We start from the raw sequence: 26,112 nt of genomic DNA, 5'->3' as shown, positions 1-26,112 counted from the left end.
CTCACCTTCTGTAATCAATAGAGTTGTGGCCTAAATTTTGCAAAAAACCAAAACTAAAATTTGAGTCACGTGTGAATTTAGGGGGGAGGTCTCTGGGTCTGAACACGTAAGTCCTACAGAGTTCAGTAGGATTACTTTCCTGGAAAGTGGGCATAAGGATGCAGAGTTAATTCTGTGTTATATGCAGTGCTTTTTTCTAAAAAATGTTTAGGAGTACTCTCATTCTCCTACTTATATTGAAATATTGCCTCTCAATGAGGCCAAACTTAGATGCACAAAATGTTTAGGGGTATGCGTACCCCTGCGTACCCCCAGAAAAAAAGCACTGGTTGTATGGGAAAGTACTTTTCTCTCTCTTTCCTGAATCTCCTGTCAGCCAATTTCACAGGACCTCTTGAGTTGTAGTATTGCAAGATTGTAAGAAAAAACTAAAAAACTTCCATTTCTCCACTTTCTCTATTTTATTTTAATAACCTCAAATCAGTTTACAAAAAGAATGAAGCAATGAAATTATTAGTAAAAACAGTTAAAAACAAAAAGAAGTAAAATCAACAATAAGCTATAAACCTGATTAAAGCACACCACTATATCCTGGTAGGGTTACTTAAACAAAAATGTTTTTAGCAGGCACCAAAAAAGTACAGTGATGATCTCTGCCTGAAACCCTGGAGAGCCTTTGTTAGTTAGTGAAGACAATGTTGAGCTAGATGGACCAAATGATCTGACTCTGTATAAGGCAACTTCCTATGTTTCTATGCTACTTGCTTTTACTGTATCTCTTCCTCACATAATTCCCCACTTTCTACACCATATTCCACCATTGTAAAACATTACACAACAGGAATTTGATGCAATCACACACACAATCACATGAAGATTGCTTTTTTGCACTGTTTCATAAAAGTGCACATGTGAATTGGTCGTATACAGAGTGGGGAGGTAGAGGAAACATGCCCATGGACCAAAAGAATGGGAAAGCTGTGGCAATCCATGCATGCTCCGATGCCAGAACTTGTTTTTTTAAAAAAATTGTTAGTTCAACCAGAACTCAGGAAGGGTAAAATGCAGAGGAGAGTAAATTCACAGAACAAAGCAAGAAAAGAAAGGACATCTATTCATCCTTACTGTGGATCTCTGGGATTGCAATGTCTGACAAATGTGCAGCCCCGTTCATGCAAATAGCTGCTGCCTCCCCACATGGACAGCCTCGTTTATACTAATCTTTTTTCCAGGAGGCTGTGTGCCTCTGGCCGTGACTGCATAGAGAAATTGGGCAGCATGAACCAGGCAATGACTTGCAGGCTTCTCCATTTAGAAATTAAGTGTTGGCCACTGGGGACTAATTCAGCAAACTACTCCACCTTAACTGATTTGTACATTGGATTGTTGGTGAACAAGAGCCTCCAGTGGAGCATTCAACCCGTCTCCTCTCTTTCCCTAATTCACATGTTTAATAAAAGCTGCCAGCAGCTAGCATTTAAGTTACTGCTCCAGTGAAACCCTCTGGATATGTTATAAAATATGAACACCAGTATTTGTGCAATTTTCTAAGCACGACTAAGCTGAAATTAATGGGTACCTTTGGAATGACTGTATGTCTGCAACATATGCTTCAGGGGGTATTGACATTTGCCAGCTAACAATTAATCACCCTGAAATATCTCATTCTGGACATATGGGTAGGCAATCTGCTAGCTGCAAAACCACCAAGCAGACCTGTTGTTATCCATGCCACTCTGAATTATAGGTGATGTGAAAGGAGCAGTTCGTCTGGAATATTTTTTCCCCCTTGCAAAAGGATACTATTAAATGACCCAGATCTGAAATAGGAGGGGCCTCATACTCTTTCCCCCCAGCTCATTTCTATTTAATCAATAGTATTCTGTCCCAGATAATAGGATCCAATCTTCTGCAGGAGGTGTTGGTATCAATCTTGCCAGTGGACACAACCTTCCACCCATTTCCATAAATTCAAAATGGTTGAAATTGGCTGGGTGGACAGAATTGTCTGAAATTGTGGGAATGTGGAAAAATGGTTGAGTGCATTGTGTAGGAAAAATGGGTGGAATTCAAAGTCAATGTTCTGCCTGCATGAGCATTGCCGCTTGCTAGATGGAACAGTTCTCCCTCTCCTTCCCCCATGCGCTATTCTCTTGACCCCCCCCAATCCAATTTTTGGGGTGCATTTCAGTTTCTGGAAAGCTTATGCAAGGATCTCTTCAGGAGAGAGTTTGAGGTGAGGAGTAATTTCTCAGTGCCAGGCATATTATTGGGCAGAGTGAGGTGACTGCTCAAATGGCAGATTCTGTGGAGGCCAAAGGCATCTCCCTGCCCTGGCTATTCCCCTCGAGGCTTCTGCCACTGCTCATTCCCATCTTCCTGAGTTGGTTCCAGGGTAGCTGAAATTCCTCCTCATTTCTGACCTAGCCTGACTCATTTTTGCCTGGTTGGCATCTCTCAATGTGTCTGAAACTAACACAGGGACAAATAGAACAAGACGCCTTCTCCCCTTTGTTACATACACAGCCCAACAAGACAACGACAAGGATCCACCAACAGCATACAAATCAATATGGCTAACCTGATTCAAAAACACACGCACACACCCCACTCACACATGAAAACAAAGTTCACCACAGCCAATCACAAACAAACAACCACACCCTAAGCCAACCCCAACCTCTCTCACCATCAAAGGAACACAAGCTAATAGTAAAGAGAACCCACACAAGTGATGCTGACACAAAACCCCCCACATACATTAAGTAGAATAGAAGCATTGCCACCCGACCCCACCCCCACTCACCATGCCTCCCTCCACCTCTTTCTCCCTTTTCTTCCTAAGGTAACACTAATGTCTCAACAAATGAAACTGATCTGTAGAAAATGTAACTTGAAAAAAGAGACATTGCACATACTTTAGTAAACCAAGAGATTTTTAATTTAAAAAAAAAATGTTAAAAAGAAAAAAGAAAAACAGAGCGCTGTGGCTGGAAGGACCTGCCAATTTCGGTCCAGTTGCTCATTTCCCCAATCTTAAATTCAGTTCCCATTTCTGTAGCAATTTGCAAAATTCATCAGCATTTTAGTATGAATTTCTCCTAATAACTTGGCTGAGAGTCTGGAAACATCTGTTCTCTGCCCTGCAGGCCTTTTACCACCTGGCCTGAGAGGGTGGGGCCCTGACTGACTCCAGCATCAAAAGGTGAGGCTGCTGAACAAACTCTTAGGTTGGGGTATTGTTTAGGGGGCTTTGTTGGTGCAGGGGTTGCTACTGTTATTGATATTACGTTTTTGTATCTTTATTTTATATCTTATTATGATTTTCCAATACTTTGGCCACCTCATGAGAAGAGAAGACTCCCTGGAAAAGACCCTGATTTTGGGAAAGATGGAGGGCACAAGGAGAAGGGGACGACAGAGGACGAGATGGTTGGACAGTGTTCTCGAAGATACAAACATGAGTTTGACCAAACTGCGGGAGGCAGTGAAAGACAGGAGTGCCTGGCGTGCTCTGGTCCATGGGGTCACGAAGAGTCAGACACGACTAAACGACTAAACAACAAGAACAGTTATGATTTGTGTGGAAATGGTTTAATTTGGTTGTATGCTTTTTGATGCTTTGTTTATTGTTTATGACTACATTTGCTATGCTTGTAATTATGTGTTTTTATGTTGTAAGCTGCCTTGAGCATGGTTTTAACTATGGAAAGGCAGCATACAAATAAAATTATGTATGTAATTATGTATTTTCCCATCCAGTTTTGGCTAACGTACATGCCTTCCTTTTCTTGTTCCAGGAAGCATGAAAAAGAAAGTGGGGAAAAGTGGGAAAATATGCTGCTGTAACTTGAGCTCAGGTTAACCCTTTCATGCATGCAAGCGTGGGTCGGTAACTGTAAATTACAACAGCAAAATGGTTTTGGGTGGCCTTGGGAGACTTCAGAGGACTCTGCCTCTCTAGTGAATAATCTTTGAAAGGTCCAATTTTTGTTTGTGAATGCTGCTGTAGCAGCAGTGTTGTTGGTCTGTTCATTTTTGTCATTTGCTTTGCACAATGTGACACTTCCCTCACCTCCTATGTCAGCTTTCTCGTCAAGCTTCTCTCTTCCATTTATTCCCGCCACTTCCTGTTTACCAGATTAGAGCAATGGAAAAGCGTTTCCCATCTTTCTAATAAGGGGGCATTAAAAACGGAGAGGTGAAAGTTCCAAATACCCACCCAGCTGCACAGTTAAAATTCTATTTCTCCCTTGAAACTTCAGCTACAATCTAATAGCCAATCATCCTTGAACTGAATATGAGTTTTTAAACCCGATTGAGAGGGAAATTAGTTTTATGGGAATCCCTAATACTTTCCCTTCCAAATAAATGTGAGTTTTGCAGTCTATTAGGGAAGTAGGTGACAGCTTTTAGATGCAGAAGTACTATGCTGCATTTCCAAAAGGACTTATTCAGAGATACTGGTGCTTCCTATTTGAGATAGCATTTTGAGGCTGGATTTTGTGAAGCTGTGCCCGTTCTCTCTGTCTATGACTCACTAGATATCTATAAAAAGGGCCTGGGCGTAGAATATAATTTAAATGGGGAAGCAGCAAGGGACTTGGCTCTAAAGACTCTCCGACATATATTTTAAATATCTCTCATGGTTCCAAGTAACTTTCTCTTCTACAACGGTGCTACTAAGGCACCATTTAAACTAGTTCCCTGGGAAGATGGGTTGGATTGTTAAACCACTCTACAAATTGTAGCTCTCTGAGGGGAATATGGGTTTCTTAACACCTCTCAGTATCCTTAGCAAGCTACACTTCCCAGAATTCTTTGGGGGGTAGTGTTTACAGTGGCATGATACGGCTTTAAATGTGTAGTGCAGAAAATGGGGCCACACGTGACTCCGGCTTTCTCTAGTACACTCCTCAGCAGTAGCTGTGACTTCACTCATTAGCTAAACACACAGAATGGTGCAAGTGGGCTCATTTCTCACAATGCAATTGGCTAGAAGGATGCCTGCACATTTTGCTTCATAACTCTTTTTTTACTGGGTTGAGCCCTCTGCTGGCTCTGTATTCCCACCATATGTCTCGGAGGCCCTGGTGCTTCCAAACATAAAATTTAGCATCCCCTGATTTCATAGTAAGGACCTGAGTAAATTGCTCATCTCACATGGCTGCAATTTTTTAAACATTACAGTAGCCGATCTGCCCTGCCCACCCCAGATTTCAGAGGGCTGGCAGAAACCCCTTTTAAGGGACACATATGCACAGGGAAATGAGAGGAAAGGAAAGTTACATTGTGCATCCATTCTCGAGCCAATGCAACAACTTTGTTGGATATCGCCCACTGAATTTCAATAGTATTCAAACACATATCTTAAATGTATTTTTTTAATCTCAAAATTAACATTTCTAAACATATGTGATATGTTTTTTTCCAGCCAAGAACTGTGTTGGAACATTCTGTTACTGCAAAAGCTGGCAGACGGCTATGAACAGATCTGCGTGATAGTCCAGAAGATGCAGACCAGGTCCACTTATATTGGAATCTGCAAATATCCAATTCCCTCAGCATCCTCAGTGTTGGACAGATGATCCTGCCTGTGCAATTTTAATTTGTAGAACTTGTGGACTCTGAAAATAACAGTATCTGATTTCTTTTCTTTTGTGTGATACACACACACACACACACACATACATACCACACCTGAAACTGAGTCATAGTTGCACGGCAATTATTCTTTGCCTCAGCCACAATATGATACAAATCTGTAGTGCAAGACAGCTAGAGACTTTGAAACTGTCTCAGAAAGCTCACCCATCTCTGCAGTAATTCATTCCTGGAACAGATGACTTCACCCAAGGCTTTTATTTTGAAGATCCAAGGCCTTGGTATCTTCCCCACTTCTTTCTCTGAATGATGTAGGTGGTGAGCAGTAAAGCAAAAGTTTACTTGACTATATGATGAATCACATGGCAGCTCCCCCCTCCCTCCAAATGTTGTCGTTATTTCACTCCTCTATGGTGCAATTCATGTAGAGCAGAGTTCCATAAAGGTGTTCTATGCCCTGTTTGGCTCCTTGGCCATCACATAAACAGATACTCCAATTTTTGAAGAATAATTGAGTCTCAAAAAGCACTGGCTCTGTACTTTTATATACACGGTGTGGGGCCATAAGTGTAAAAGAAGTTTTTGTAAAGAAATTAATCTTGCAATTTCAGAGATACGGTCCCATCAATAAAGTATATCAAATCAATCAAACTGAACACTCATGTTTGGCTTCTTTCATCATGCTATTACATTTAGTTAATGCTGGTTTTGCAGCTGCTAATCCCTTTTTAAAACATGATATTGTTTGAGACATACGGCTAGATTCTGTGCTCTCTGGTACCGAGTACCGAACGATGCCTTGTCTCTGAAATATTAGTGGCTGTCATGGTATTGAAAAACATGGGCTGACTAGCTTCAAAATTGCCATGCAGTGTGCAGGTGTGGGCGTCTTAATTTCATAAGATGCACGCATGCAAAAATAAAAAAAGCCTGGACACATTTGGTAATTATTGTGTTAATAACAGAGTAATTGCGTGGTTGTTTCTTGCCTACAAATTACATGGTAGTCATCCTTGGAATTACCATTAAAATGAAAAATGTCTTCACTAGATGCCAATGAGCGATTAGCTTATAATTACAATATAATGGGCATGCTTATTGGTGTCTGGCAAGATAAAGCACTGCACAAAATGTGTATACTATGAGGTATTGTCGGAGCTGACAAAAGTCCAAGGATATTTGTCTCTTTGAACAATAGCTGTATAGATGCTAAAATCCATGAATTTGTTCTTGGCAGCAACTGGATATCTGATGGCACTTGGGAGATCAATGTGGTGCTCCTCATTAAACAAGCAGTTTACCTACTGACAGCTAGATGCTATTTTAGTAAAATTGAGCCCAGCTGCACAGGTAGGATGGTAGTTTTGAAATAGCCATCAGCCATGAGCATACTGGACAGCCTTGAGCAAGCTGCCGTCTCTTAGTCCCCCTTCACATTGCCATGCCTTATGTAGGTAGCCTAGAGTCCTAGCTGTGATGAATTTTGGGAGGTCAGAGACAGATGAATTGCTTTGTATGAGAAGGGATAGGAAAATCTAGCTCCACTTATTTTTATACTTGGGGGAGAGCTTCCCATTTAGAGATCTCACCAGGCAAATAAATGCATAACTCAGTTAATCATCAGGCCTTTACAACCCATGCTATGCAGAAACAGATAGCCTTTCGTCCCAATTTTTTAAGGACATGCTGTACTGTTCCTCAGTCTCCAAATAATAAGAAGAATTGTGCCAGTGGAATCAGCACTGGTATGTGCTGGGTGTGGGGAGGGAGTGCCAGTACACATTGTTGAAGCCAAGCCACTGTTTTGACTTTCAAATGCAGCGGGGTGGGGGGAATATTATGGGAGAAAACCTGTTCCTTGGATGGCATTTTCCCTAGCGGCTACCTTCACACATCACTTATGCACATACATTGGCATTTCAAATAACTCTCTGATAGGAAAATAATGGGAAAAACCCTCTCCCCTCTTTTTCATTTCAAATTTCAACTCAAATTTAATATTTAGTATAGAAATAGATGATGAAATGCGAGAGAAACACAGAGATTTCAGCTAATAAGGATGACTGACAAAAAATACCCTCCTATTAGCATTCCACTGCTCTTTCCTGAACTCCTTTCTTTTGCATCTGCTTTATTTACAATCTTTTCTCTATGTGTATATTTTGTTTGGTGCACTAACTGTGGTTCTTTTGGAGTGAAAAGCTTGGATCCGTATAGGCAGGACAAGTGCTGTTTTTCTTTAAATCCACAGATTTAAAGATCCAGAGATCTCTGGGGCTTCTTTGCTTACATACAACTTACCTACAACCCCATAGGAACTTGAGTGCTCTTGTCCTATTTGGGGGCATCTCATAGGCATCCAGTTGGCCACTATGGGAACAGAATGCTGTACTAGATGAGTCAACCTTCATCAACCTGTATCCTCCAGATGTTTTGAACCATAGCCACCCTCACCAGTGGCCATGCTTTCTGGGACTGATGTGAGCTGTGGTGCACAACATGCAGAGAGCATCGGCTCAGGGAATTCTGAGATAGGCCTTTGGCCTAATCCAACAGGGCTTTTCTTCTGTTCTTGTGGCAGGAAATATTCCAGCCACTAATCATCACCCAACAATGGGGGGAAGTGGCTCCCTCAGAGCCCTACATTATAACACCTGCAGAATGGATTGGGGGTGAAGGGTTAGGGTCAACACATTCAATGTTTTTGCAAAAAAATAAAAAAATCTTTAGGAAATATTATATATTTTGTGGGTGGGGGGAAGAGACAGGCTCTTTGGCCTTCTTGGCTTTGACATGAATGATTCCCACAGCCTCTTGGTAGTAAAGAATGGTCATTGTACAACTGTGAATCTTTCTTTTCTTCTCATACGCTCTTTTTAATTGCAGATGATTGGTACCAAATCCAGAGCACTGGCAAAGGTCACCACAGTCTACAGTAAGGCATTTCTTTGCACTTAGCTCATAATCCATCATGTCTGCGGCCAGCACTTTAAAAGGCTGTTTCTGAGCACAGAAGACAGAGAAGAGCTCTTCATTTCAAATCCTCCTTTCACAATATAAAATATAGCACCTTTTTTTAAAAAAGTCACTTGCTACTGTGAAGAAAAGACTGCAGAACACTATTACCAATGATTTAAAGTGAAAGCCTCAGACTGAGTATCATTTACTAATATTTGCTAGCGGTCCGTGAAGGAGGCACAGCTGCTATTTCGTTCAAGCTGTGGAATGCATTCAATGAAAGAGCATAAAAGCATGTAAATATTTCTTTACCCAAATCTGTTAAATATTATAATACTTTACACTGTTGTTTGGTTATCATATCAGCCACCTTTGCATCACAGTCATGCTATGACTGGTGTAGAAAGACATCGGTTTGTGTTCATTGCATGCAGCACTGTGTCCATTCCACCACACTCTAGCCTGCTTCAAAAACTATGTTCTTTGACTTGCTGCCTGCCATGGCAGAATTTTACATAATTAAATAAATTATTATGTTATTCCACACCATTCATTTCAACGCAGATGAAATGCAATTCTAATGGCATGGGAAGTTCGTCAATTATATATTGTTTGTGGACTGAAAACGGCAGCAATGAATGCTGATCATATTTACTGGGTTGATTTCTGTTCTGGATATTGGATAAATAAACCAACATTGGCAATTTATGTTCTCATTTCCATCAGAGTTCTCTGACATCCCTGCTCACTACTGTTCATTGTAAATGCCTTACATGATCACCACTGCTGGAATTGCATCTAGCTGTGTGGTTCATGTGTCCAGTGGAGATCCACTGAAGGATGAGACATCTAGAGGTTGCTGTGGTGATTTTGCATGGATTTTTGCTGATGAAGCCACTCAGAACTCATCTGACTTTCTTGCAATAGTTATAAAAAAAGGGAGAGGTAACTGGTGCTAGAAGATTGCAATTTATTATTATTTGAAGATTGCCTGAGTCCATTTGTAAACAATCTTGTTCAGAAACACTACAAGAAAATAAATAACGAGTATAAAATAGATGTTAAAATGAATGTATCTAAGAAAATCAATCTATGTTTGTCTCAAGTGTAAAGAGGGGTAAACTCTGTAAACTCTTGATAAGAACATCACAAAAAATAATAATGGGAAAAACAGAAAACTGAACTTACCCTGGAAATTAATAAAATACAACAAAACAAAGTAACATCAATGATAATAAAAATAACATTTGTAAAAAAAACCCCACAATTAGAAGTTTTAGAAACACACAAATTATGCCAGTCAATTAACTTAAACAGACAAAGGACATTTGAATTGTATACCAATTAAAGAAACAGAACAGATGAAGCAAATTCCCCAATAATGAGGGGTGTGTGTGTGTGTGTGTGATATTTCTAAATTCCCTGAGGAGATTACAGAAGACTTTTAAAAACATTATATTATTCTAAATTATATAAATCAACTCACAAATAGGAAAAATAACAAAGTATTTATATAAAATGAAAATTCTGAAACTGAGGAAGGCAAGCAATTATTGGAAAAACTTGTTTTAGGCAATGAAATATTGGAAGCTATTTAGGCTTTAATGGAAAACTATGCACCAAGTCCTGATGGCTTAACTATATGCACTATAAAAACTTCAAACTTTTTAGTAACTCCCTCCAATGAAAGTTAGTGAGATCCAGACTGAAAAATAGTTGCTGCAATCATGGCAGGAGGCAACAATAGTAGTGATCCTTAAAGGAGGTGGAGATTTGATATTAGCATCTTCTAATAGACCCATATCACTTTTAAATACTCGTTACAATATATTTACTAGTGTCTTAACAAGGAAGTTTAACAGTGTCTTTAATAAAGAGATATACCAAGATCAAACATGGGTTTATTATAAAGGAGAAAAAGAGATGATCGAAGAAAAGTGTTATATACCACAAATTATAAATTCAGAATTTTAGAGGAGACCTTGTTGATAGTTATAGATACAGAAAAGGCCTTTGATAATTTAGAAGGACCTTTCCTTTTTGGAAACACTTAAAACTTATTTTTGCAGTGGCTTATAGACAATGGATTCAGCCCATTTATTCATATTTGGAAGCAAGAATTCACACCAACTGGAATTTATCAAAAATGTTGATAACAAAAGTCATGTGACAGTGATGTATATTGTCAGGCAAATTGTTTGTCTTAGCATTAGATCCCCGAGCACTTAAAATAAGAAAGAAAGAAAAAATGAAAAAAGTATGTTGTTTTTCTCACTTACAAATTGCCTGGATTGAATTCTCAGCAAGAGATGCCACAAACCTAGAGAAAGAGAGAAGAGAAAAGCACATGAAAAGAACTTCTGCCCACATTAGATGCAATTTGAATCCCACTGGAAGGATAAGAAAAATCCTATGTACTGGTCTTGAATTGATTACATTATCCAAAAAATTTAAGGAGTTCTAGATTCTGTGTTCTGTGCCTAATTTCAATTACCTGAATGAAAGCTACCTGCCTATTACTACTTCTTCATCATCTCCTGTGGTCATTTTAGGAATGGGCATAACAGTCTATTTCCAGTCTATATTAGTTTCACATATGTTCACTGCATTCTGTTTCTGAATTAACCTATTTTTTCAAAGATGAACTTAATGAAAACTGTACTTAACTATTCATTTAATCGCATATTTTAAATACCTTTTCTCTCAAAATGCACTTTTCAAAATGTAATTTCTTTCACATACACATTTAAAAACAAAAATATGATCTTTTCTTAAAGCCAAGAACTTCACTGGAACATTCAGAAGTGCAGAAGCCAGTGGACAACTGCTTTTCAATCCACATATTAGTCCCAGGGCTGCAGATCAGGTCAATCCATTTTAGCATTCTCAAAAATTGCATCCCCAGGACTGCATACAGACATGGAGTTTCTTCTTTTAACTTTATTGTTTACAATGCTATCACTTTTGTGTCAATTTCTAACATTTGTTTTACACAGCAGTACCCTTTGCATTATGGAACTCTAGCCTTTTGATTTATATAGCAGCATGCTGCACTAAAATTAATTCACACTAGTGGCTGTGGTATGACACAATGAGGAATGTGTGTGTACATGTCACCACTCCCCCCACCCTTTCTGCACATGCATGCTTCCTCTGTTGATCACACAGTAACATGCCAAAATCCCACCCAAAACTATGTGAGCAGTGGAGGTGCAATCCATGACAACTTGAAAGAAAGGTGGAATACATCAAATAATTAAATAAGCTATAGGAAACTTACAACACACAGCACCCACAATGTTCCAGGTTTCCAGGGTTGGAAATGGATTATTTTCTGGAAATGGTTAACATGGAAATGAGTTATAAACTTCTAGTAGATACTATGTAAAGGTGGTGTCTCCCCTTCGCATCAACACCCCGGCACAGTCAGCTCGGTATTTACAATCTTTATTACATATGTACAAGAAACAGGTACAGTTCAGGATTACGCACCCGAACCCGTTGAGTCAGATTCGGGGAGTGGCTTTCTTCGATTCCCACGCCAACAAAGTAGGTGTGGGAATTGCGTGAGATGTCTTTGATTCTTACGTTTCATTTCCTTCCTTGTCTGTGCTGATTTGGAAGCCCCCTCTCTTCCAGAGTCTGAGCTCCCTTCCCCGAGCCTCTGGGCGGTTGAAGGGCTCTTCAGCATCCCTGAGTCCTTCCTTCTCCTGGCTAATCTCCTCCACTTCCTCTGTCTCTGGGTGGTTGAAGGGCTCTGCAGCATCCCTGAGCCCCTGCTCCGCCTCTTCTATCACTTGCTCCTCTGAATTCTCCCTGACATACTGCTAGGTTTCCAGAAGTGGATTTTACATTGGGAAATATGGAAATTTATATGTAAGGAAATGTCAGGAAGACAGGATAAAGTGCCATCTGAATGCAGCCTTGATCATTATATACCTGTGTAACAGGACTGAGGCAGGCCAGTCTTAGTTGCTGGCATCTGATTGTCTCCAGAGACAATGGTGTGTGCCTCTGGGGGTAGTCAAATTGCTGGAGAATCACTCAGAATTGCTGCCTCCCATGTAGTTTTTGCTGCATTAGCAACACTGAAGTGTCCTCCCTGGGGCATAAGCTTGGGCAGTGTGTATGGAGGTCTTGGGCTGCCCAGACGACAAGACCCCTATCTCAGCCTCCCTGATGTGGTGCAAAGGAAAGCAGAGCAATATGGTTTGCACCAGCTTGGCTGCACGAATTGCTGTAAAGAGGCATACAAGACACATGCTGTTGGGCTATTAACTCCCATTGTCCGTGGCCATCAGCCATGTTGCCTGGGGCTGAGGTGTGTTCGAATCCTACAACAAATGGAGAGCTACAAATTCTCAGTTCCTGTCATAAAGTGGATGTGTGTGCTGGTTTGGATGGAGCTATTAATAAGCTGCTCTAATATTACTGTGGTTTGCCTATATGAAAAGAAAAAAATCTGTAGAAAGCTGAACAAAGTTTTCTCAAACTGCACCTGCTATGTTATATACAGTATTTTTTTTGATGAAAAAATAATTCTACCCAGCTTTGTTATATTTTTTCCATGTGCAAAGACCAACCACTCACTGTGTTGTAAGCTGAATGGCCTTTATTGCATATTCATTTAACAATAAATGAACAAAGGTCTTCATAAAAGAGAATTATCTGTAAAATGTACCACAACATGTACTTCTCCAGCATCGAGGAGAATGACATTGTAAGGTTTGCAGTAAGGAGTAAAACAAACAATGACAAACCCGAGTGGTGCATACAATGACAATCAAGCTTTAGTTCACTTCAAGGGTGAGGGGAGGCAAAGGCTTATTATAAATTACAGTGTAAATGAATCTTATTTGCTTCACTGTTACTCATTTAGTAATGTACAAAATATTTCTCTCTGTGTGTGGCCCGATGTCAACAGAATGCATACCATTTTGAGCAGCAGGAAGCTAAGAGTACAGAAAAGAAGAAATAAACCTATGAAGTTGGGGAGAAATGCTTGTTTCAGGGTTGGCCTAACATGCATCAATACTTTTCCATCATGGGAAACTTCCTTATATGAAGTTTGACCATTGGTCCATCTATCTCATCATGAGCTGCACTGAATGACAGTCACTTTCCAAGATTTTAGGCACCCTCTACCATGCGAGTTGTGCTGTGGTCTAATCCACAGAGCCTAGGGCTTGCCGATCAGAAGGTCGGTGGTTTGAATCCTCACGACAGGGTGAGCTCCCGTTGTTGGGTCCCTGCTCCTGCCCACCTAGCAGTTCGAAAGCACATCAAAGTGCAAGTAGATAAATAGGTAGCGCTCCAACAGGAAGGTAAATGGCATTTCCATGCGCTGCTCTGGTTCGCCAGAAGTGGCTTAGTCATGTACGCCGGCTCTCTCAGCCAGTAAAGCGAGATGAGCGCCACAACCCCAGAGTCGTTCATGATTGGACCTAACGGTCATGTGTCCCTTTACCTTTACGAGCCCTACCCAGAGATGACAGGGATTGAACCTGGCACCTTTTGCCTGCCAGGGCCATGTGTCCATTTCCCACAACTTTCTTGTATCACACAAATGGCCACAATCACTAGGATGTAAGGGCTACAACATCTAACACCCAACAGAACAGGGGTCTGCAACCTTTAAGACAAAAAGAGCCACTTGGACCCGTTTCCGAAGAAAAAACAACAACTGGGAGCCGCAAAACCATTGCGACATTTAAAACAAATATAACACTGTGAACGGCTTACTGTGCTTGACTATTTCCTGAGCGGCTACAAAACTAGCATATGTTGTGGAATTTGCAGACTTCACCCAATTCTTGAAATTATTTTTGCTCCTATCAACCTTCCTCATAAGTTCTGCAATGGCTTTTCGTCTCTCATCTCCATCTGGATATTTTTCAGCAAAGGCTGTGTGTTTATTGTGGAAATGTCTTGCAATATTTGACTTTTTGTTGTTTGCAAATTTCTCACCACATATTAAGCATACTGGTAAACCAGTCTTGTCAGTAGAGAAGGCAAATGATTCTGTCCATGTATCATTAAACATTCTGTTTTCTTCAGAAATTTTTCTTTTCTTGCCTTTATCCATGGCTGGCCTACCGGGGGTCCAAAAGAGGGACGTAACTAGAAATCAGAGGGCCCCATAGCAAAATTTGCTATGTCCAATAATCAATGCCCCAAAATGCCATAGAAAATTAATCAGGGCCCCAGTGTACCATAAATCATAATCAGTGCCTGATGTAAATAATAATTAATAATGAGGGCCCAATGTCATCCTCGTCATTTTAAAATAACTTTTTTGACACTTTTTATTATTTTTTTGTTTGACCCCTCAGAATTACTCCTCCTCATAGAAATAAACATTAAATTAACAAGTTACCTTTTTTTGAGTGTGTTTTCTTCACTCCCCTTCAAAACAGTGACCAGCTTACATGCCCCCTTTCAATGCAGCCTGCTTACAGCCCTCAACCAAAATGGCCGCTCCCGCGACTCCCACGTGCGCCCACAAAGATGGCGCCGACGATTTTCCCTTATCGGTGCCCTTTAAAGAAATGGCCGTCGCAGCTTCAACCCACGCCTAGAGGAGGCTAGAGAGGGAGAAAAGCGGGGGGGGGGAGGAAAGCAGCGAGGACGGCAGAGAAGGACTGCCGGGAGTGGAATCCCACACACCGCGAGGGGAAGGAAGGGAGAGGGTGCGAGCTGGAACGGGGCAAAGAGGGCGGTCCCCGGTCATGCCTGGCCTTAAATGGGCTAGGCCACGCCTCCCCGGCCCCGCCGATTGGCGGGCAGGGTTGCAGGCACGCCCGGGGATTCCCCTGTTCTCACGGGGGCAAAAGGCCAGCCCCCGCGAATGGAGTGTGGGAGGGGTTAGCTCACAACCCCGTCTCCTCTCTAGCTCGGAAATGGCTTTGCGAAAAATGCGCCTCCTCCCCTCGCCTCCGCCCCGGAGCCGCGGCAAAGGCGTTAAAGAGCCGCATGCGGCTCCGGAGCCGCAGGTTGCCGACCCCTGCAACAGAAACATCTTCCTGAGTGTTAAGGCAGCTTCCCTAGATTAGGATTTAGGACTATCACCCTCTGAAGAGTCAGCCAGTTGCCCCACTCAAAAGCACATTGGTACCAAGTCCAACAGTTTTCTGCCTGGCAGCCTTCCTTGGTGCTTGAGTGCAGAAAGAGGAAAAATCCAAAACCCTCTTGCTCTTAACTTGCTCTTCTACAGTCTCACCTCCCTGGGAGGTTGAGGCCTCCTTTGTTTAAGTAATACACCAAGTAGTCAAAAGAAAGAGAGAGATATACATATTTTTGTTTCCAAGCGAGAAGTGGGCATAGCTGAAGCACTACATATACCATTGCATACAAAGTCTTCATTAGAAGCAGCCATATCCATAGCTCCCCCTTTGGGAGAAATGATTTCCAAGAGCATTTCTTTGGCTTGAAAATGTAACAGGAAAAACACCCTCCAGGTAAAGAGAAAGCAGTTTTAATTTGATGGTTAGCACTGAAGAAGATGGGTAGGCAACACATGCTTGCATTTGATGTGACACTTGTATTGTTGGTTTTGATCGGCTTGGCCAGATTTAAAATAAAGCTGTGCTAACTGAATACCAAACTCTTTCTTTGTAACACAAATGCTAATTTGCAGCGTCCAACCCCTGTTTTTCCCTTGGTTATTTTATACACTGACAATTCCCTCTGTAGGTGGTTTTATAACATAGTGCTTTAAGGACACTCTGTTTAAAAAGATCTATTGCATTGAGGCTTTCTGCAATAAATACAGTGTTGCAAACCTCCCTTTGCACAGAAGCTGTGAATCATACACAAGGGAATGCCATGTCTGGTAGCATAATTTTGACTTTAACTTTAATTCACAGCTATAATGGGATAGAACATATATGAATAGTTAATATTTATTTTTCTGAATCGGTGGACTTAGGTGAGGCAGATGAAAAGAAAATCTTCACTCAGCTAACAAATCACTTTTACATTAGCAGAACCAAAATCTTCTCAGTGAATATATGTAAATCACTAACTTTCAGGCACCCAAGGGAATGTGCTTCATGCTATAACTTAAATACTAATGAAATCAACTGAAAATGATACTCATTAGTCAGCTGTGCCTTGATAGGGTTCCCTGTGGACTGATATAAATTCACCATTAGAAATGGATTCTCTCCTAGTCCACAGTGAGCATTTAATCCTTCTGCAAAGCAGATTCAAATTTAATGTGGAATGTGTGTTCTCTCTGTACTCCCACCCCCATTTCAGACTCTTTATGTTTCCATATTTGCAGTGCTTTGTTTCTAATCCTTTTAAAGCTGTCATGTTCCCTCCCTGCTGCCTCTCATTCTTTCAGTTGTCTGCACATATTTTGCTCATCCCTGTGTGACACAGAAATAAAAAATTAGCAAAAATAATTTGAAGGGCACCAAGTGGCATAGAGCTCAAACTAATGGCTTCCCTTTCAAGACAAGTGCCCCCTCACCCTATGTAAAGAGAATGGGCCAGGGTAAATTTCAAACATCCAGGGAATGGTTGTGCTTGCCAGGCTCTGAGTATAAAAGGGTTCTGGTATCCACGAACACCAGGAGGTTTTTTCAGACATTGTTGGACTACAACTTCAATAATCCTTGAACATTAACTATGTTGGCTGGGACTGATGGGAGTTGCAGTTCAAAAACATCTGGAGAGCCAAAGGTTTCTCATCCCGGATGCAAAGCTCCTTTAACTAGGGCCAGATGAAAAAGAGGTTAGGGCACCTCTAATAGTTGATTAGTAGAAGACACTTCAGGTGTGGCTTGCATGACACTCCCATGACACCTGGCCTGGAGGGGAGGGCAGGACCCAGACTGACTCCAGCTACGGTTGAAATATGGGTTGCCATATTTCAAAAAGTGCAAATCTGGACAGAAAAGCTGTTGAAAAACGAAATGTCCGGGAAATTCCAGATATATGGTGGCTGAACAGACTCTTTGGCAGGAGCAGGTTGGTGGCTTCTGTTGCTGTTATTATTGCTCTAATTGTTTTAAATGATTTTTTTAAAAAAACTTTTTAACTTGTACATTTTAAAATTTGGGTTTTTTATTGTTTTATAAATTAAGGGATATATGATGTGCCTGGAAAGAGAGGAGCTGGGGAGAGCGGGGGGGACGACTACAATTGCAGTGATTCTGGGCAAGGCGAGTTATGCAGGGTGGGCAAGCTGGGTAAGAGGAACATGGCACAGGCAGTTAGGATCTGCTCTGTGTGCCAGCCCCTCATTCAACCTGGGGAATTGTGATTTCCCAAGACCTGGGTGTGTGAGCAGAGTAGGTCACCTATGTACTGGGTGCAGCATCAGGGCAGCCATGGTGGGCACCACGCCCCTGCGGGCGGCGTGCCCTGCCCCTAGGACACGTGCCAGCCCCATCTCTGCCTGCTCTCCGCCCCCCGGTGCCGGAGCATGAAGCTCCACCACTGCTCCTAGGCTGCTCGTTCTGGGGAACTTCAACATGCAACTATAAACTCCAAACAGCAATAGATCACCTATAAGACGTTGGTCCTTACAAAAAGTCTTTCTGCAAAGTTTCTACAAAAAATGATGGCTTCTAATTTTTTTTTTTGGGGGGGGGATCTTTGTCAGATTCCAATTTGAACCAACAATGAGCACTTCTTCTTACAAACAAGTTATATGATAGGTGCACCCATGTGTTGATTTGAGTGCATGATAGAAGCTTCTATGAATGTCCTGCTCCTCCTCATTTAGTGAATGCATGAAAGGCTTTGTGAAAGGGGTTCCATTTGTACAAATAGACAAATAACTTAAATGTACTTAAGAATATAAGAAGAGGCTGGTTCATCAGGCCAATAGCCCATTAAGTCTAGCATTCTTTTTTCACAGTGATCAACCAGATGCCTAGGGAAAGCCTGAAAGCAGGACCTGAGGGCAACAGCATTTTAGTAAAAATTATTTACATTATGTTTATAAGCTGCTTTGTGAGAGCTTTGTCCTGGAAGGTGACATATTAATTTTTAAGCAAAGACAAAATATCTTCCCTTTACCATATTAAACCAAAGTACATTTTCACACAGCCCAAACAATCCAGTTTAGAGAAACCAGGCTTTGAGAAAATATGCCATTTTCTTTCTTCTTCCAGAAATATATAGTGTTTGATGATGTAACCTTTCTGTGAAAATTTCACGAATTAATTTTGTGTGTCGGTGTGATGTTTCATTGTAGGATATCTGTTTTGGACATGGAGCTGTGAAAATTCTACCATGAGACAAATGAATGCATGCTAGGAATAAAACAAAGCAGAAAAAATAAAAATAACCTTATTTATATGCAGGCAGTGGGATGAAGCCTTCAAGGCCACACTGAATACATTCTGACTATTTAGACTAACATGTATTGTAATTTCTGCTGCCACAGACTAAGTATTGTGGAACAAAACAATGTGTTTTGAAAAATCCATTAATCAGGATTCCCGCCTCCTTAAGTCAAAATCAGCACTTCTGAGGATGATGATGATTGGTACAAATGGATTCAGTCTTCATTAGCCCATTCAGCAATCTTACCCCATTCAGCTGTCCAAAAGTTACGTTGCAAAATGTTCACAATAAATCTCTACTTTTTATGTGGAAAGAAGTGTTAGGACCAGTGAGTAATCAAAATACTTGTCTTCACTATATAATCCTAATGCCTAACCCTTCCACAGCCATTTTTATTAGCTAGGATTCCACTGGCAACAAAATACATTGGGTGAAGAGGAGGGAGGAGACAGCTTTCACTGATCACCCCTCCCTTCCTACAGAACCTTTTGCCTCCTGAAAATCTGATTTGGAGAACTAGGTGATTCTTTGGAACAGTGGAGAAAACTGTAGTGGGAGTGGGAATTGCCAAAAATTGCCTTGCTCATTCCACCAACAAGGTCCTCAGCTGGATCTTCAACCCATCAGTGGATGGAAGGTACCCTTCAGTTTACAACAGCCTAGTTAGAATCCATGCCATTATGATTCTTTGTCCAGGACATTGGCTGGAAGGAAACTCAGGGTTTCCTGATCTATACTCAGTGCATTACCCAACAGTTCAGAGACTTTATCTTTCACTTAAGTGATTGCTAACTACAGAAAACCATCTATTTATAAAAAACATTAGTTCAATTCACCAATCTACTTAGATTCCATGTTCATTCTTCTCTTTTTCTTTTTCCAAGTTTCCATTCTCTTGCTCCATGTCAGAGAGGTTTTTTAAATATTTGGAAAGGCATCACTAAATCCCTGTGCTTAGATCAAGTAATCTTTAAATCTATTTAATTGTGTCTCTTTTTGTATTAGCTCTGCTTAAAAATTCAATTCAAGCATGCATGCCATCATTATGGCCTTTTCAGGGTGATAGAAGTGGCAGTAGTTATTTCCAACCTGTAATTAGGACATGCAGAAATCTTCACTAAAAACAGAATTTTAATACCTCTGACATCATCAGAAGAAAGATTTTTTCTTATCCTATTTGAGCCTCAAGCATGAGCTAGAATTTTTTGTAAAAAACAACAACAGTGTAACAAAGACAGAATCATGTCAGCTAGCACCCAAATTCATTAGATCCAAATTTTCAGCCACTTCAATTAGTTCTTGAATGTTATAGAAGATCAGTAGACAAACCAGTACAATATATGCAAGATTTACTAAGCTACTCAGTTCTCTATTCATCTTCAATAAGCTTCAATAATTAGATTATCTCCATTTGTTTGGAACATTTTTAAAAATAGTCATGAAGAAAAACTTAATTTTGTTTTGAAACATGGAAATTCAGCACCTGACTGCTCTGTGTATTTATTTTACTTTGTAAGTATGGCAGTAACATAGAGAAAAACCACATCCTCATGCTCATTTGCTGTTCACACTAGACCAGAGGGATGTCAAATACTATCAGGTATTAAATTAAGCAAGGACGTTTTCAGCAAAATTGATTTTTTGAGTCTTTGGAATCCTTGAAATCACTCAGAGTCCTTGTTGCTTGGCAGGTACCCCATTAATCTTTATAGGGTCCTATTGACATTGCTGGTTGCAACTTTCCTACTCTGCTTTCAGGGCAGATATGAACAGACCACAAAGGGGAAGAGGATTCAATTTTAATTCAGCAGAATCCACAGATAGCTCCTTAAAGTGAACAGAAAATGATATTGAAAGGATTTTTAAAGACAAGGTGTAAATCATAAAGAGGGCTACTTCCTGATAAAAGCCAGCACTAGAGACAGTTTTGTCACTGAATTAATTTTGCTTGCCAGTAAGAGCAGTTTGAAACCTAACAAAGATCTGTTTCAGAGCTAAATGAGAAGACTTCACTGAATTAGAAGACTTCACTGAATTACATTTGGGGGGGATTTGGAGTAGGGATTTTGATAGGATGGTGTTCTGCCTTCTCCCACTTTAGGGTATCAGGGGAGGCTAGATTTATATTGGGGCATATACAGGTGGGGTGGAGGTTGCATTCTGAAGAGTCATGGCAAGGCAAATCCATTAGTCCAGTCATGTCCAGTAGATCAAGGCAGGGCAAAAAGCATTTTGTCAGCACCATGGAGAGCTCACAGCAAACAGTGTTTGTTAGAACTCATTCAGGGAAAACTGGAGGGAATCAGTAAGACCACATCCTCTGACCTGAATAATCTGGGAGTAGAACAGTGGTGCCTCACCAGGTGAGCAGAGATTTGTGACTAGAGAACCAGGAAAGAAATCGTCAACTGTAGACCTCCACCTATAGGGAGACAAAGAGGAATCATAAGTATTACGTGTAAAAAAGGCATAAACTGGACAAAATATTCAGTGGAATATTTTGTCAGTGTTTGAAAAAGAAAAGGTTCTGAACTCCTTTGACTCCTTTGCCTGGTCCTCGGACCCTAGTTGGCACAAAAGAGTCCTTGAGAATGAGTATTTTTGCAGAGTATTGATGCTTTTATTCTTAAAAAGTCTTCTTATCTAACCAAAACCGACAACCAACTTTCTACCATCCAACCAACCCACACTCACACAATCAATGACCACTCTATATATACAGGCATATGCAGGTGAAAGGTTACATGAGTCATGCAAGCGTTGCCAATTCATTGTAGGCCGCCGACTCAGTTCCTTTTGTATTAAAGAAACAGTGGCCAATTTTAGGCCATGACATATTTTCTTCTCTGAGCTCATGGGGCTTAGAAATGAAGTCAGAGAAAGAGGCACACACAAACACACCCATGGGATATTTAGAGAATACGAGTTAAATCTAACCCTACCTTTTACCATTTTCCTCCTCTATACCCCTTGCCAGCTGAGGACAATGCTTCCTGCGTATCATGAAGTGGCCTCTAATGCTTGCCTAAGACATGTGTTAGTCTTTAAGGTGCTATGAGACTCTTTGCTGGTTTTGGTGCAACAGACAAAGATAGCTACCCATCTGGAAGTTAACTATCTGTAGCATTTCACAGGCAAAAAGCAGGCAGTAGGACTCTTCCCAACATACTGTCATTTCCTTCACGGATATATGCACATGAAAAATGTTTCATTCAAATTCCAGGTGGGCTTTGAAATACACACAGAGAAGAAGAAGAAGAAGAAGAAGAAGAAGAAGAAGAAGAAGGAGGAGGAGGAGGAGGAGGAGGAGGAGGAGGAGGAGGAGGCAGAAAGATGGGCTAAAAATACATTACATTAACAACATGATTAGGAATCATGTTATGAAAAAATTTAAAAAGCAAGCATGGGAAAGTGGTGATTGTCTTCAGCTACACAGCATGTGAGGGGGCAGGTGTTAAGCCTTCCCTCTTTAGCTGTGGTATTGGGGGGGGGGTGGAATTGCCCATCCCCAAGTGTATATTAGTATTCAGAAGAAAAGGTCTTATTGGTGCCAATTGCTCATCATGGCATTAAGAGGAATGTATAGCAAGGCTCCTTGCTTTCCCTGCAAATCCTATTTTGTCGTGTGCAGAAAGAGCTATGTGTGTGAAAACCATTTCATTGGTTCCAGCAGTATCTCTACTATAGTGAGAAGAAGTTGACAGGTAGTTAAATTATGTTGTTAGGAATTCCACAGATCTTTGAGCTTCCATCCCCACCCCACCCCCACCCTCTTTCCCCCAGTCCTTATACTAGTCAGCTAAAGAACATCTGACAGCTGCACAAAATGGTGCTGGCCACATTTTCTCATCTTGGTGCCAAATACTGACCCTGTTATGCACAATTAGCAGGGATGACAGAAAATCCAGACAGGCACATTCATGAGCACTGACATTTAGACTGAACTAGGATCATTTGAAGGCCAACCATGAGAGCACTTTCCCTGTTGCAAAACAATGAAATAAAACACAGCCCCCTTTTTTTTCTTGAATGAGGCATATACTTTTCATGTGAAATGCAAAAAAATTAAAGCCAACCTCTCAGAGTAAAGAGGTGGGGAAGGGGGGGGGAGAATGGTTTACTCCCTCTTCATGTTAATTTATGATTGGAGCAGTGCCTCTCTCACTTTTTACTTGGATTTCAACCTTGTAAAAACTCTTGTGATTAAGCCGCTGAATCACGTCTCCCAGTTTTTGACCCTGAAGGTTTGGGTAGGTTTGGTAACAAAGGCTACTTTCTTCCTTAAATAGAAGAGGTGGGGGTGGGGGGAGCCGTGAAGAGAAGAAAATCTCACACAACAAAAATAATGGGAAATCCACAAAAGAGCCCAAAATGAGAGCGGCATTTATAATGGAATAACTGCCAGAGAATGAATCAGAGACACCCTGCCTTCCAAATTAAATGCTGTTTGGAAATGTGCATACCTCTCACTTAGTCAGTGGGAGACATTAATAAAATAGAGGTTTAATTGGAATGTATTCGTTTACTCTTCTGTTTTGACCAAAAACTGAGCCAATAACATCGCTTTAGTTAATTGTGGATGATAGTGTGATTTGTAACACCTCACAATAGGAAAAGCTTCTATTAAACATTGTAAATTGAAAATGTTCAGAGTTCTGAGAATGGGGGGGGGGAGAACTCATCTTCGGTCTCAGCCAATTAGCATACGTTAGGCTCTTTCAATTAGAGTGAGTCATGCACTTTATTTAGGTCGCCACTGGGATCAAATGAGAGGGAAAATGGAGGCACTACAGTTTCCTAGGCTGGAATTTCAGGGACTGCAGACTGAAGTCTGTGCCCATAAAGGGACATTGGGTTTGCATTTCTCAAACTATCAATGTCACAGGGCAAACTGCTGTCAAACTTGAATAGACTAACAGAAGCAGTTTGTGATCTGGAAGTGAAAAAAGTCAAGCATCACACTGGACAAGCATCAATCTGCTCTAGGCTGAACCTAAAATTTCCTGAATCCCAATGGAATATTGTGATAAGAAGGAATAAGTTGTAGGGCCACCATCAGCACCCAAAAACCTTTGGCAACTGCCTGAATCTTGGTATCTATGCCCTTGGGCAGAATCCACTGACCCCTGTCGTCGGCCCCTCACACTGGGTGGCTGGGTCTCAAAAGCAGCATCTCTCCACAGCATTATGCAAAATATAAAATGGCCAATTCCTAATTATGTGCCACCAGTTAAACTGCATCTGGGGTGGGACTGGGGAGACGAGGGCCACTTCAAACCTGAAGCCAGCCTCAGAAAGTCCCCCACATGACTTGCCCTATTTTCATATTTATATTTCTGGATGCCAGAAAGATTATGGATGCTTCAGGGGTAATCTGTCAAAGGCCACATGCTGGTTGTGGGTAAGAATGGAAGAAGAAGAAGAAGAAGAAGAAGAAGAAGAAGAAGAAGAAGAAGAAGAAGAAGAAGAAGAGGAGTAGTTTGGATTTTATATCCCGCTTTATCACTACCCGAAGGAGTCTCAAAGTGGCTAACATTCTCCTTTCCCTTCCTCCCCCACAACAAACACTCTGTGAGGTGAGTGAGGCTGCGAGACTTCAGAGTCCACTGCTCTTAACCACTACACCACACTGGCTCTCTGTAATGGACCCTGTAATGGGTAGGGCCAAGGCCAAAAGTGGGTTGGAAATCACCCCCTTGGCCACCTGCTTTCCCCCTTTCCCTCCTCCTCACCACCCAGATGGAAACAGGCTGAGAGTCTGGAGGTTGACAACCCCAAGTGTAAATATTTGCTCAGTGTGCTAGTTTTCAAAGGGTGACATGTCCATAAGCAAACAGGTTTTGTAGCTTCTATATCAGACCCTCCAAGTGTCCCTATTTTCCAGGGACAGTCCTGGATTTACCAAAGTCATCCCAGTTTCTGATTTTTATCCCAGAATGTTCCGCTTTTCCTCAGGATGCCCCTATTTTCATCAGAGAAATGTTGGAGGGTATGGAGTTATCCGACCGCCAAGCCATCTGAAGGCATCCCTGTATAGGGAAGGGTTTTTAAAAAAATGTTTAATATTTTATTATGTTTTTATATATGTTGGAAGCCGCCCAGAGTGGCTGAAGCAACACAGTCAGATGGGCAGAGTATAAATAGTAAAATTGTTATTATGGAATAAGATGTCCCTATTTCCATTGGAGAAAAGTTGGAAGGTATGCTATATTACTGGGAATTAAAATGCTGCTATGACAGCAGGAGAGAATACAATTAAAGCTATGGGCTGGTAGGGACTGCCAGTAGACCTGGTGTCCCTGGGTGTTTTGGATGCATCCCACAGGAGACTTGGTGAGAAGCATAATTGTGCTTGGAAAGAGTCAATATTTGGCATCTGCTCATATTGATTCAATTTCTCCACACTGCTGGGATTAGCCTCTGTCACTGTGAATCAGGGCCCAGCTGGATTAGCTACACCCAGTGGGCTAAACCTAGAAATCTATTTTATTTATAACCTTAATTTAGGTTATTTATTTATCTGTTTTGCTAATAATACCTTTCTCTTGGCCTGCAAGGACACACACATACAGCAAATGGTTGATTTCACGTCCAAGAAAGCTAAATCCCCTTTTTGTCCACAAAACATACACTGAACTGTAGAAATGCAAGTCAATGTTCCAACCCTGTGGGACTACCTCAAAGGGTAATGGGGAAGTTCAGTCTCTATGACTCATTTAAGCCACTTCCTTTCAGCTCAGAAAATCAAAAGCGATGCTAATTGGTGCCAGAGGGAATGGAGCTGTGTGTGTGTCTGCTTCTGCCTATGCCTCTAAACAGGACACCTCCCTACGAGAGATTTTATATGTGCAGTATTTTCTCAGAATCCTCTCCATCTCTGCCGTTCAAATGTGCGTGTGTGAGAGAGAGATAGGCCATTGAGCACATGACTAATTAATTAAAAAGTAGTAAAATAAATAATATGGAAGCCACCTGTCAATTAAAAAAAGACAGGTGCTGGTGAACTAGTGAAGTACAGTGGTACCTCAGCTTAAGCACTTAATTCGTTCCGGAGGTCTGTTCTTAACATGAAACTGTTCTTAACCTGAAGCACCACTTTAGCCAATGGGGCTTCTGCTGCCGCCGTGCCACCGGAGCACAATTTCTGTTCTCATCCTGAAGCAAAGTTCTTAACCCGAGGTAATATTTCTGGGTTAGTGGAGTCTGTAACCTGAAGCGTATGTAACCTGAAGCGTACCTATAGTGAGA

The 26,112-nt window shown here is 41.2% G+C and overlaps 1 protein-coding gene and 1 long non-coding RNA gene across 13 annotated transcripts in view; both read right to left on the bottom strand.

Moving 5' to 3' along the window:
* Nucleotides 1-10,210: 10,210 nt before the first annotated feature.
* Nucleotides 10,211-26,112, bottom strand: part of LOC310713519 (uncharacterized protein) — a 67,537-nt gene continuing 51,635 nt past the window's right edge. For 4 of the 12 annotated variants that reach the window (XM_083517819.1, XM_083517817.1, XM_083517820.1 and 1 more), the window contains 3 exons: nt 21,190-21,286; nt 11,859-11,896; nt 10,211-10,882 (listed from right to left, as the gene is read on the bottom strand). In XM_083517819.1, coding sequence (XP_083373945.1) covers nt 10,834-10,882; nt 11,859-11,896; nt 21,190-21,286 — 184 coding nt within the window. In that variant the 3' untranslated portion in view covers nt 10,211-10,833. Of the gene's footprint in view, nt 10,883-11,842; nt 11,897-17,601; nt 21,287-26,112 lie in introns of those variants that run through there. The other 8 variants (XR_014529287.1, XM_083517826.1, XM_083517818.1 and 5 more) reach the window with 4 other exon arrangements.
* On the bottom strand, nt 14,530-15,281 carry LOC310713535. The gene is made up of 2 exons (XR_014529317.1): nt 14,939-15,281; nt 14,530-14,654 (listed from the first exon to the last, which is right to left on the bottom strand). It is a non-coding gene; the product is annotated as an uncharacterized lncRNA (long non-coding RNA).

This window comes from Podarcis liolepis (assembly GCF_965112155.1).
Source record: "Podarcis liolepis genome assembly, chromosome: 8".
Lineage (NCBI taxonomy): Eukaryota > Metazoa > Chordata > Lepidosauria > Squamata > Lacertidae > Podarcis > Podarcis liolepis.
This window is presented reverse-complemented; position numbering and strand designations above follow the sequence as displayed.